This window comes from Manacus vitellinus, unplaced genomic scaffold (assembly GCF_001715985.3).
Source record: "Manacus vitellinus isolate BGI_N305 unplaced genomic scaffold, ASM171598v3 scaffold_30_pilon, whole genome shotgun sequence".
Classification (NCBI taxonomy): Eukaryota; Metazoa; Chordata; class Aves; order Passeriformes; family Pipridae; genus Manacus; species Manacus vitellinus.
In genome coordinates, this window is record NW_021940291.1 from 6201212 (window position 1) to 6214391 (window position 13180).

General features: G+C 39.9%; 1 protein-coding gene across 1 annotated transcript; it reads left to right on the forward strand.

Annotated features, from left to right (window-relative positions):
• The first annotated feature begins 1882 nt into the window (after positions 1–1882).
• On the forward strand, positions 1883–10417 carry WEE1 (WEE1 G2 checkpoint kinase). Its single transcript, XM_008929532.3, has 10 exons — positions 1883–2091; positions 2587–2653; positions 2737–2909; positions 3775–3896; positions 4531–4677; positions 5068–5163; positions 5245–5330; positions 5428–5598; positions 5689–5834; positions 9048–10417. The coding sequence occupies exons 1-10, from the start codon at positions 1949–1951 to the stop codon at positions 9196–9198; spliced, it is 1302 nt and encodes a 433-aa protein (XP_008927780.2). The 5' UTR covers positions 1883–1948; the 3' UTR covers positions 9199–10417.
• Positions 10418–13180: the final 2763 nt, after the last annotated feature.

Below are 13180 nucleotides of genomic sequence, written 5' to 3' on the forward strand. Positions count from 1 at the left end.
TATACATTTTATTCTTTTATAAATATACAATTACGCTAGGTTGGGCCGTGTTTTGTGCAGAATATATTTTTAAAACGTAAGAGAGCGTGTTTGAAACTCCTCAAATAGACGCCGTAGTGTCGCGGGGGCGTTCCTACGCGTGCAGCCAGAAAGTTAAAGCTTGAGTTGGGGTTTGCCCCCCGCCCCCTGCGTGTCTGTCAGTGAACTGGCACGTCCTAGGAGGAATTCCTTCACGGAAAGGCTGATTTAGACATCGGAACGAGCTGCCTAGGGATGCGGTGGAGTCGTTGTCCCTCGAGATGTTTAAGGAAAGGCTGGATGTGGCACTTACTGCCATGGTCTGCTTGACATGGTGGTGATCGATCACAGGTTGGACTCGATGGTCTCAAGGTCTTTTCCAACCTGATTAATTCTGTGATCCTGCCTTGCTGGAGCACTGCTGCTGTTGTGCTGTGTGCCAGCGCTGGTTCAGTGTCTGCACTCCTGCATCAAGTGTAAAAGGCTATTTGAGTAGCCGATGCTATTAAACTGGTGGATTCCAAAGCTTAAAGAGATAGATGCGCAGCTCTTAACTCTGTCAATAAAAGACTCTTGGAAGGCATCTCAACTTTTGAACTCGACGTTCATGTAAAACACTGTATAGTGCATTTAAATCTAGTGGTAATTGGCTTCTTTTCTTCATTACTTTTCGTATAGCCCTTTAGAAGTAATCCTGGGATAATCCCCGGGGATAATCTCCCAGGGGTCTATGGACTATAGATGGAAAACAACTGACTTAAGGTGCAAGGAAGGCAACCTTGTTAATTGGTTTTCTACAGCTTCTATCTCCAATGAGGTTTCACTGGTAGAAATCAGTGGTACAAGTTCAAAAATGCTAAAATTGGTGATGATTTTTATACTGAGTTAGGAGCAGATGCTTCAGAGATCCAAAAGTCTTGTGGGTTGTGACACTAAAAACAGTTTTAACACAGTAGCTCAGTGGGATTCTTGAATTAGGTGCCCAGAATTTACATGGGTTATCTTTGGAATCTGGAAGAATCAGTTGGTTAAGGTATCTAGTGGAAGTACTGAAATGTGTCCTGAGATGCTCAGTGACTTAAAGGTCTTTATGTAGTGAAGATTTGAGGAGCGCAGTTGAGATTCCCAAGTATTGAGCCTTTTTCCCTATAGTGGTTTAGGCATCTTTGTTTCAAAGGTAAGGCAATACTCCTGCTTCTGATCCAGTCGTTGGCATCCTCACCAGGATGAAGGAGACTCAGGTGCAAACTTCCCAGTGTAACTGGGAGAGGTTTCATCATGTGCCAGGAAAATGCCTGGTCTGGCAAATAACCAGCAACTGGTTATTGGATATTTAACTGACAGTGCAGCAGAGCTATCATATCTTGAACCTTTTTTTGTAGGCTCATGAAGATGCACCTGTGCATCAATATTAAATGTTTTATTTGCTAATGTTTTAAGCTTGCCACGTAAATTTGTAGTCACCAAGGATAATTTCCCATCTGATCTAACTTGGCTATCTTGTATGTGGAAATCACGGCGATGTAGTACAGGATGGTCCACAAGTTTCATCTATGTTCCTTTCATGGACAAAAAATTGTCCAAGAAGTTTAGATGATGACATGATTAAAGACAGAAAAACGTTGCTTTCATCCTCTTTCCTGTCTTGTAAAAATTATTTTAACATTCAGTGCTTACTTGAACTATTTTTGTGTGGAGTACAAAGCATAATAATTTCTTTGAAACTTTTTTATGGAAATGCAGATATTTAAACAACTGATCCCAACTCTGATTAGAGAATATTGTAATGATGGCTTCAAACGTGATTTGATTGTTTTATGTCTAAGGCAATATCAATGTGTTTGTTTTTTTTTTTTTAATACAGAGCTTGCTTTCTAAAGCACAAGGACTAGGCTCCAGCTCAGTCAAACTTCGAGGGGGCTCACTGTTTATGAATGTTGGGAAATCTGAGAAGCAAGAAGAAGATTTTAGACAAACACCTCATGTGAACATCAATCCCTTCACTCCCGACTCCATGTTCCTTCACAACTCTGAAGGAAAATGTCGTAGGAGGAAGAGGATACACTGGAACGAGTGAGTAACTTGGAGCTTGCTTTGTTAAGCTTATATTTAGAACTACTTTTAGCTGCAAAAGTTTTGTTACAAGTCGCTTCTGTGAAAGTATTTTTACTTGCAAATTGTCAGTGATGTATAATTCAACTCTTAAAGTATGTGCTTGGAGATGCACGATACCATGAAATAACCCTTTAGCACTAGATCTTTTGATTAGTGTATAGAGAGGATAGACTAGGTTGTGTCCTACAGTCTTTTTCTCTCATGGAATGAGTTAGGCACACAGTCTTTTCTTGAGGAGGAAAAACACATTAAGTACTGGTATGGAACATGAAGAAAGAAATGACAAATAAATTAGCATGGTACCTTTATGGGTTTGCACTTCTAGCATTCAGTTAGTTAAACTAAGGTGGAATGGGAGAATTGGATCTCAGAAAAAAATAAGTAGCTGTTGGACTTCAGTTTTAAGTTTGCTTAAGCCATTATTGCTGCAAAAGTAAGTGGTGTGAATTTCAGCTCTTGTGGAGAGGACATGGAACCAAGTGATGGAGAGCCTGAAGAGGAAACCATGAGACCTGCTAAGGTAATTAATCTTTAGAACTTGATACTGATTTCGGCATTTTGTGTATCTGCAGATCTAAGTGTTTCCCTTTTTAATCTTTGCAGAGGATAACAATAACAGAAAGTAATATGAAGTCACGGTATGCAACTGAATTTCATGAACTGGAGAAGATTGGATCTGGTGAATTCGGTTCTGTGTTTAAATGTGTGAAGAGGTTAGATGGCTGCATTTATGCAATAAAGCGATCCAAGAAACCCTTGGCTGGCTCAGTGGATGAGTGAGTACTTCCTGCTATTAAAAGCCTCCTCTTGGTGCTTCTTCTTCATATGTCTCTTGGTGTTGGTGTCTAGAGAAGGTGTTTAAGAGAAAAGTCTAAAACAAAGATAAATTAAACGTAAAACAGATACAATTTTGAAGTCAATTTACTTTTCTTCCTTCCCCCTCCCCAAATACTGTGCAGTACTGTGGAGAAAAGGCTAATTGACCTTTCTCCTAGCAGATGTTTGTCCCGATATTTTGTGTGGAAACAGATTATTCTCACCTGGAAAGTAAGAATAAAGCTTCCTTGCATTAGTGGCAGGAGAGACTATGTGAATAAACTCCAGTGATGATCCTTTGAGAGGTGAAAGTAATATTCCCAGCTAAGTCTGAGGACTTAGTCAGCTTGAGTGACACTCAGATGAGTCAAGTCAGTTTGGGGGTAGTTTTTGACATTTGTGAATAAGCCTGTGATTTGTGACTTTTCCCTACACTGTTCTAATAGTTATAATATAAAACTCCACAAGTTTGAGTTGCACAGAATTGCATACCAGACTTACAGACAAGAGGTTAGGAATGCTGAGTTTAGTCAAACTCTTGACTTATGATCCTCATTATTTTTTCCTCAGACTTCAGTGACGCATCTCAGAGCTTGCTATTGCTACTGGTTGGCAATTACATAATGGAAGTGGTAGCTCCCTCAAGAATTATCTGTACCAAACTGTGGGTTTTTTTGACTATGGTCTTTTAATACAGTGTCAGTTATTTTAGCTGTTTGGATATAAGTACAAATCCAGCTGAAGGTGCCACTGAACTATTATAATAAGAAATTGTACTATTTCACCTCATAATACTCATGTGCTCTTATTTTTCGTGACTAACAGGCAGAATGCTTTAAGAGAGGTCTATGCACATGCAGTTCTGGGACAGCATTCTCATGTAGTGAGGTACTACTCTGCATGGGCAGAAGATGATCATATGCTTATACAGAATGAATATTGCAATGGTAAGTGAAGTTTATTGCTTGTTCTGAACTTGCTTTCAAAAAGCTTAATTTTTGAAGATATACAGTTATCTACAAACTCTCAGCACTAGTTAGGAATTGATTACCGTACTCATAGCTCGTACCACCTTTCTTTCAAGTGTCTAATGTTCCTTCTGTTGGAAAAGACATATCAGAGATATGAAGCAAAGACTGTACAAAATTGCAGACCAAGTTGTACATGTCGAAGCATGTTGGAAGTACAGTGAGGCGTTTGCGAGCAGCAAAACTGTTCTTTCTTCTGTACAATAGTACAAGTTGGAATAGGGGGAATTACTAGAGAGTTTCCATTTTAAAGGGAGATTAAACTTGATTTCTGAAGCATTTTGCTATTTTTGATGCCCTGCCAGAGATTTGGAAGAGGGAGAGAGGCCTTTTCCCTTGTTTTGATACCATGTTTGCGTGGCAACTACAGCAGAAAATAATTTTATTATATTACATGGCTATAAAGAGAGGATACAGCTCTAGGTTTTACACTTACTGTGTATCGTCAGCAAGTTCTTGGTTATATATTAATTAAATTTTGGAAGCTATTTGTCATTACTTTGTCAACTGTTTGATGTAAAAAAATTTAATGTTTTCTCTATTGTCATTTTAGGTGGCAGTTTAGCAGATGCCATAAGCGAAAATTACAGGAATATGCGTTACTTTACTGAACCAGAACTGAAGGACCTGCTACTTCAAGTGGCTCGAGGTTTAAAATACATACATTCAATGTCACTTGTACACATGGATATCAAACCTAGTAAGTTTGTAACTGCTTTACTCTGTATTGACAATTTCCTCAGTTACTTTAATCTACCGTAGAAAAATGAGCAGTTAGCCACACCTTACTAACTGTAAATTCTTCACTGAAGTTCTGAATAGCAGTACAAAGATGTCAGTTATAAAATTGGCTAGCAGACCTAAACTGTTGGGTTTATCTTGGACCCTTTTTGTGTAATTGACTCTACTTGCATAACACTTGGCTGCCTTCCCAGCAGAGGGGTCACAGCAAGACAGTTATAGTTTCTCAGTCTATGAACTGGGTATGGATACAAATAAAATTTCTGTGTTGCTAAAGCAAACTGTAGTGAAACTAGATGAAGTAGGAATTATACAGAAATGTTTTTTATACAATTCTATTCTTTTTCAGGTAATATTTTCATATCTAGGACATCAGTCCCGAGTATAACTTTAGAAGAAGGTGATGATGATGACTGGTCATCTGATAGAGTCATATTTAAAATAGGTGAGAAGCAGCACACTTGTGGTCAAAAGAATTGCATCATCTTGTTGTCTTCTGAAAGATAACTTTCTTTTCTTTTTTCAGGTGACCTTGGTCATGTAACTCGAGTATCCAGTCCCCAGGTGGAAGAAGGTGACAGCCGTTTTCTTGCGAATGAAGTCCTACAAGAGGTAACTGTTCTGTGTGTGGAAAACAGTGATGTTAGGTCTGCGTGCTGTTTTCTTTAGAAAAATTAGTAAATTTATTTTTCTTTTTTTTTTTTTCCAGAACTACACTCATTTGCCTAAAGCAGATATTTTCGCTCTCGCTCTGACTGTTGTCTGTGCTGCTGGGGCTGAACCACTGCCAACTAATGGGGACCAATGGCATGAAATCCGACAAGGGAAACTACCTAGACTACCACAAGTGCTTTCTCAAGAACTACTAGACTTACTAAAAGTATGAACTCTTGTACTAGTGGCGTGCTGATAACTGAAATTTATTGTGCTGTTGACTTTAACAGGAATGCCTTATTTTCTTTTTTCCAAGGTTATGATTAATCCTGATCCAGAGAAAAGGCCTTCAGCTGTGGCACTAGTCAAACATTCAGTGCTTCTCTCTGCTGCAAAAAAGAGTGCAGAGCAGCTCCGGATAGAACTGAATGCTGAGAAATTCAAAAACTCACTCTTGCAGAAGTAAGTAGTTCCTTGGGGTCCTTAAATATGACTTAATTTCTAATAGGTTTTCACATGATAGTGTCCTTGTTCATGTGTAAGGTCCCCAGATCCATAGGCATGTGTGTACCTGAGAGTACAAAATGGGTCATGGAACTTTACAAGGAACTTTCTCCATAGAAGGAACTGCTGGGCACTGAGCTATTAGTATTCAAGGCATACACAAAACATTACAGTTCTTAAAAAAATGTTTGAAGCACAATGCGGGCTTCTGTGACAGGGATAGCCTAACTTACATCTCTATGTTATTTGAGTCTGTGTTTTTCTATGTCATCTGTACATTAAAACATGTTGGAAAATGTGACTTAAATGACCTAATTTGAACTTACATGAAATGGCACATCAGGAATGTGTTTGGATTAATTTGACTTGCACAGAGCGGTGTTACTGGGTTACCAAAGAATCATGTGTATCCGGAAGTCATCTTGTTCTGCCCCCTGCTTAACACTCAACTCTGTATTAAAGTTAGGAAGAAGAGATTCTCTTTAGGAAAGTCTGATTTTTGCTTAAGTTTCAGAGAAAGAGCTGGTAAATTAAGCAACAATTGTCTGAATCTTTCACTGCAATTAACTTTGCATGTGTTATGCATAATAGGCAGGCTTTCATGAGGGAACATAGAAGACTGATTTCTTTGATTGGTGTGCTGGTTTAAAAGTTAACCAGCAGGGGGAATGAACCCAACTCAAAGGAGAGATTATAAGTCAGAATAACAATTTATTAAAATAATACAGTAAGTACAATAATACAAACAAACAATTGGTCTCAACCCACAAAAACCCAAATGTGTAACCCAGTACCCTGGGGCCTGAACAAAGTGGTGTTCCTTGGGCCCTGTTTGAGTCCAAAGTAAAGGGAGAGGGGAAGAACCTGCTGGTGGGAGAGCTGCTGCAGTCTGGCCAGAACTGGTGATCGCAGTCCAGTGGTGGTCTAAGTCTGGTTGAGAGCGATGAGATGCAGCCGTCCTCTGGATCCCACGAGTGGGTTGAAAAATGTTCCAAAACTCCAAGATTATATATCCTCCAGTTCAGGCAGGAATGTTCAGTGCTCCCCTCAGGGCGGGGAGTTTCACAAAGGGTGTGAGGACAGAAACATCCTCCTATCTCACAGGCCTCTTAACACCTAGTTTATAGCCTGAGGAGTCAGGCTCTATGGGCAGAGGGTGCGAATAGTCTATTGACAACAATAGTCTAGTTTCTGGGAAATGACATGGAAGGCTATAGAATACAGTTTTGGGTTACACCCACCATGCTCTATGGGCAGAGGGTGCGAATAGTCTATTGACAACAATAGTCTAGTTTCTGGGAAATGACATGGAAGGCTATAGAATACAGTTTTGGGTTACACCCACCATGATGAACTGATCTCAGCTGTCCTAACTAGGACAATTGGTTTGTTTTGAATGAAGACAGTAATTTCATGTTTGGGTTCACTCTGGGTTCACACCATTGCTACAGTCTGACCAGAGCCAGACATACCAGTTTAGATAGTTATCTTTATAATCTTGTTGATGAATGAATTACACTGAAAGAATAATTTGACAGTTTATACGGGTTAAAGGACAGATTTGCTGAGGTAAGTTGCTTGCTTGTATAAAGACAGCATATTTTTGTATCACATAGAAGGGAAAGCTGGCAAAGGTAGTGTTTTGTGAAAATTGCTTCTGACCTGGCAACAAGAAGGATACATCCTTCTATAAATCCAGGAATGATTTAAAAAGAAAACTTAGCCACAGTGATTTTTAATGTGTGGCATAGTGTTCCATAAAAATACTTCAGGTAGTTATTTGGGGGCGGAGGTGTTCATTTTTGTATGTTTTTTTTTTTAAATTTCCTGCATTTGACCCATTTAAAATACCACTTGTATATGTAAGTTATCTTCAGTGAAAAGTATCCTTTTAAGGAAACTCGGCTTTTCTACAGTGTTCATCCTCTTCAGAGGAAGGAAGAATTCAAGATTTCTAGGGAAGAATTTAAGAATTCAAGACTTCTAGGGAAGAATGGAAGGATATTGTAAAGCTTAATTTCCTGGTAATGGTGTGGTAGTTGGGTGAGCACACATGTGTGCATTTGTGACTGATGTTCACAACAAAGAGGACACTGAAACAGAAATTTGAGAAAAATTGGTTGTATTCTGTTGCAGTGAACTGACAGAGTGATAATGTGGGGATGATTAGATGGGCACGGCTCTTAATGAATAATACTTGGGCTTACAATAATAGGAATAGCTTACTAAACTAAAACATGTAGCTTAAATCTAAATACATCTACACCAGTAATGCAGCAAGCTTGTAAAATTTGATCTTGCTTTGCAGTCCAGATGTGAAGTGAGAATACAAATCTCTTAGAGTAGAGAAAGTTCTTTGACAGATAGTTTGAGATAGGAGAGAGTATGGGAGGAGGGCTTAGCTTAGCCATATGTCAGTATTTATAAAGAAAGGAGAAAAGCAACGTATGGGGAAACCCTTTATAAAGATAGATTTGCTCTTTAGTCAGACTATTTTGTCCTGGGTTTTATTTAAGTTTGTCCTAAGACTGAGTGTTGGTAATTCTCTGAAACGGAGCAGTTGGCAGAATGTTGCACAGGGACAATGGCCTGTGCTGTCTTCAGTGACTGCCCTGCAGGCTTAAATTTTTATTAGGCAAAAAAAATGTAGGTGGTGCTAAGCTTTTGATGTGGGTATGCAAAAGGGAAAGGATGCTTCCTGAGTTGTCTGTTGCCAGTTATGTACTTGTGCGTTCATCTAAGTGTTGTGTCTGTTTGAGTCTCCCACAGAAGTTCAGTTGTGGCTGAATATGCTTCATTTGGGCAAACCTCAGTAATTAACTCCGGTTTAACACATGGCTTATGCGAGGAAGTAAACAGCACCCTACTGTGTTCTGGTGATTGAAGTGCTGAGCTGCTTATAACAGGCTGGGCTTCAAAATCTGAGCTGTGTGAATTTTTCATTTCCTTCCTGTGATTTTCAGAAGAAAGAACATCTAGACAAGTAATGAGCATCCCACTTCTGTCCTCTGGATTGTGAACAGGTGGATGCAAATGATAACCATCTTAGTATGACCTAAATTGCCAAGTCTTAAGTTCTGAAATGCTGTAGTGCGTTTGAAGCACTCTTGCTGTGATCCGCCCGTATTCCCTGTGGGTGCTGCCGGGTGTGACACTGTCCCTGTCTTGCAGAGAGCTGAAGAAGGCACAGATGGCAAAGGCTGCGGCCGAGGAGCGAGCGCTGTTCACTGACAGAATGACAACGAGATCTACAACACAAAACAGACCATCTCGACTCATTGGGAAGAAAATGAACCGCTCACTTAGTCTTACTATCTACTAACTATGAAGTCTGAAAGAACTACTGAGATGGCTGTGGCATCTCTGCTGGACTGAAGCCTCAGGAATAGAAGGAAGCATTCAATTCCTGGTTTCTTGTCCTATCTGTGATCAGTGTCACTAGTTTTACATCTATTGCTTCTGGGTTTTCACTTGTACTATATGGCTGACTATAGCTGTATTAACCATTTGAGTTTATGGACTCGGTTACTCTCTTGTCTGTAGAGGATCCTGGATGTTGATCCATAAGCCTTTCGGTTACACTGTTAGATGTTATGTTGTCCCAGGGTTAACCACTATAGTGGTGTGCTGCTTTGTAGCGTTACAGCATTGTAATAAGAAGCAATATCCCTAATCTTTAAGAAGGAGGGAGGGGGCCTTGCTTTGATAGTTAATTTTTTTTGGAGCAGTGGGGAATAAATTTTGAAAGACAGGCTTTGAGGCCACCTACAGTCAATATACCTGATGTCAGGTAGACTTTCGTTGTGAATTTTATTTTGTGTATTCAACTGGGAGCACTTTGTAGGCATTGCATAAACCACAGCTTAGAAACCTGTGGAATTAAGTGCCATGTGGAACTGCTGCTATTTTTAGTTTGTTGTCCTTGCTGTAAACTGTAGCATTAAAACAATCATTATTGTGTTAATAGGCTTCTTGTTAAAACAATTAAGTGAAACATGTAAGCTGCATTTTAGTGAAGGCAGCATTTTTCTCTCAAAGCTAGTGCATTGTGAAATAATGCACCAATTTAATATTTGGACTCTGTATTAGTGTAGTGCAATTGTTAATGTCTTTGCTATTGATGTTTTGTAATTCTTTTTAATAAGGTTCTCAAAATGTTCATATTTTCTTCAGTTGCCTGTTCCTGAGGCTATTGTACGTTTGTTTCTTTTATGTTGGAGTACTTGTAAATAGTTTAGTGTGTTCAGGTTGTTTTTCACTGTTTATGTACATAAGTTTGATTGTGCTTATAGTGTACTATACTGAAACTGCAGTCTGGGATGCCAACAGCTTAACTGTTTGGTTTTAAGTTCCAAAATATTGAACAGAATGTGGCCATCAGAACCAGTGCTGATACTGAACCTAGGCTGACAGAAGAACTGTTCTAATTACTGGCTTGTCTCTTCATGCATTTTACTCTAAAAAATGTTTCCCATTTGTGCTCTATTTGTTCTTACTAGTGTTGAATTTGAATATTAAAGTTAAAAGTTTCATTTGTTTAACATTGTCTAACACTTATTTAACTTTGTAGTTGTGGAAATAAAAGATTGAGTCAGGGTTATACTATGGCAAGTCCCAATTAGAACTGCTTCCCTCTCATGCCTAGTGCTTGTGGTTCCCTCTCCTGAAAGTGGGACAAAGATAACACACAGTTAGGAGAGGAGCACCCCTGTCCATGTGTGGTGTCTATAGCAGTCTGTCTCTGCAGCCTCAGGAACGGTATTGCATTGGGGAAGATGAAACCCCTGGAAGATTTGAAGTGGAACCCATGGCTGAAGATGGAGGACTGAAAACTATGTGAAGAAAGACCTGGGTCTGAGGTAAGGAAGAACACTCATGGATTGCTGGGAATGGGAAGAGAACTGCTTATTTATAAGTTGGGAAGAAAACAGTGGGAGGAATTAGAATAGTTTCAGGAACACAATAATGGCACATTCTGTGGTATGGATGCAAAAGTAAAGAAGAGAGATACGGTAAATAAAGGCTTAAAAGATCAGTCTGTTGTGAAAGTTTTTACATAGCTGTATTAAAGAACTACAGGTGACTATCAGAGAAGCTGTATCTGAATTGAATGGACAATCATAAAATTCAGCTTTGCAACTGCAAAAAATAACTGCTAAGTTTTTATTTTTAAGAGTTCTCAGTTTGACTCATATGACAGTGAAATCCAGAGGCTTGGTTTAGGTAACTGAATATGCAGTTATCAGTAAAATTGATACAACCTTTAAGTTTTTACTTTATATGTTAGTACTATTTTGTTTGTGAGAGAACTTGGAATACATGGTTTTGTTGCAGTGTGTTCATCTACATTGACTGACACCTTTCTTAAAGCATATTTAACAGAAATACCAATTGGTGGGGGATCAGTGAACTTTAGTCTTTCTTACCCTATACCATAAAAAATTTTGGTCTACCTGTGATACTTTTGCATCACCTGTTTTCAGAGGTCTGTCACATCAGCACAAGTACTGCTGTGCAAACAAGCCATGTGCAGTAGTGCTGTGGGCTTATAGAGCTGTGTCTTGGCTGGGTTAAGAACTGGCTGGATGGCTGGGCCTAGAGTGTGGTGGTGGATGGAGTTCTATCCAGCTGGCAGCTGTGGTGTTCCCCAGGGCTCAGCATTGGGGCCAGTCCTGTTTAATGCCTTCATTAATGATCGGACAAGACTGTTCCCTCAGTCAGTTTGCAGGTGACACCAAGTTGGGTTGCAGTGTCTGTCTGCTGGAGGGCAGGACACTGCATAGGGATCTGGACAGACTGGATTAATGACCTCAGCCAATTGTATGAGGGTCAGCAAGGGAAGTGCCAGGTCCTGCACTATAGTCACAACAACCCCAGGCAGCGCTGCAGGCCGGGGACAGAGTGGCTGGAAAGCTGCTCAGTTGAAAAGGCCCTGGGGGTGCTGGTTGACAGCAGCTGAACATGAACCAGTATATGCCAGGTGATCAAGAGGGCCAATGGCCTGTATCAGAAATTGAGTAACCAGCAGGACCAAGGCAATGATTGTCCTCCTTTACTTGGCACTGGTGAGGCCACACCTCGAGTCCTGTGTCCAGTTTTGGGCCCCTCTTTACAAAAAAAGACATTGAGGCCCTGGAGTGAGTCCAGAGAAGGGCAATGGAGCTGGGGAAGGGTCTGGAGCACAAGTCTCATCAGTGGCTGAGGGAGCTGGGGGTGTTTAGCCTGGAGAAAAGGTGGCTCAAGGGAGACCTTATTGCTCTCTACAAATATCTGAAAGGAGAATGTAGCCAGGTGGGGTTGGTCTCTTCTCCCAGGGAACCAGTGACCAGATGAGAGGATAACAGCCTCAAGCTGTGCCAGGGGAAGTTGGATTGGCTATTAAGAAACATTTCTTCACTGAAAGGTTTATCAAGCACTGGAACAGGCTTCCCAGGAAAGTGTTTGAGTCTCCATCCCTGGAGATATTTAAAAGCCATATGGGTGGGGCAATTACAGACATGATTTAGTTGTGGACTTGGCAGTGCTGAGTTAAATGGTTGGACTCCATGATCTTAAAGGTATTTTCCAACCTGAAGGATTCTATGGGCCTATTCTAGTGCTGGTCACAGGTTTTGTGTACCATGGAAAGGATGCCCAGCTTTAAACTATATGACTGAAGTGACTTCAGATGTTCTAACTTTCTCCTGTGTGCCAAGGACAATGTTTAAAAAAGGAGCTTCAGCCTTATGTAGATTATGGGGGCAGTAAAAATGATGACATTTTATTTCAAATTTTCATGAGTCTTCCTGATGCCAATGATGAGGCTGCAACGATATCCAGTGGGAACAGGCAGAGAATTTGGAAAGTGTGTATTAATGCTTCCTATGAATATTCCCAGCATCCAGTGATTCATGATTCAGATGCTTGCTGAGTAAGAAGTGGTATCTATTTTTACTGACATTGATGGGGTTTTTGTCTTTTTTTCATGGAAACAATCTTACAGTAATTTTAATAGCTTACAAGTTTATGGCAAAAACAAGACTTGGGCAAAACTGGTATGTAGTTAAGCAAGCCAACTTTTCAGGTGGAAGAATGACTACTAACCTCTCACAAAAATGTAGAAAGTCAGATGTCAGTTAAAGAAATTCTACCAAGCTCAGTGTAATAAGATGAGCTTCAGCACTCTAAGAAGAAAGCTTTATCTCAATTTAAGAAGCAAACATTAGGGTTGGGTGGCAAATGTGTTCTTCAAAATAGCTACATTTAATGTTTAACCATTCTTCTCACCAATTCATCTTGCCGAACTCTCCAATACAGATGTAGCA

Coding starts and splice junctions, on each gene's coding strand:
- WEE1 (XM_008929532.3), top strand. CDS start 1,949: ATGAATGTTGGGAAATCTGAGAAGCAAGAAGAAGATTTTAGACAAACA. Junction 4,678..5,067: donor ACACATGGATATCAAACCTA/GTAAGTTTGTAA, acceptor ATTCTTTTTCAG/GTAATATTTTCATATCTAGG. Junction 5,599..5,688: donor AACTACTAGACTTACTAAAA/GTATGAACTCTT, acceptor CTTTTTTCCAAG/GTTATGATTAATCCTGATCC.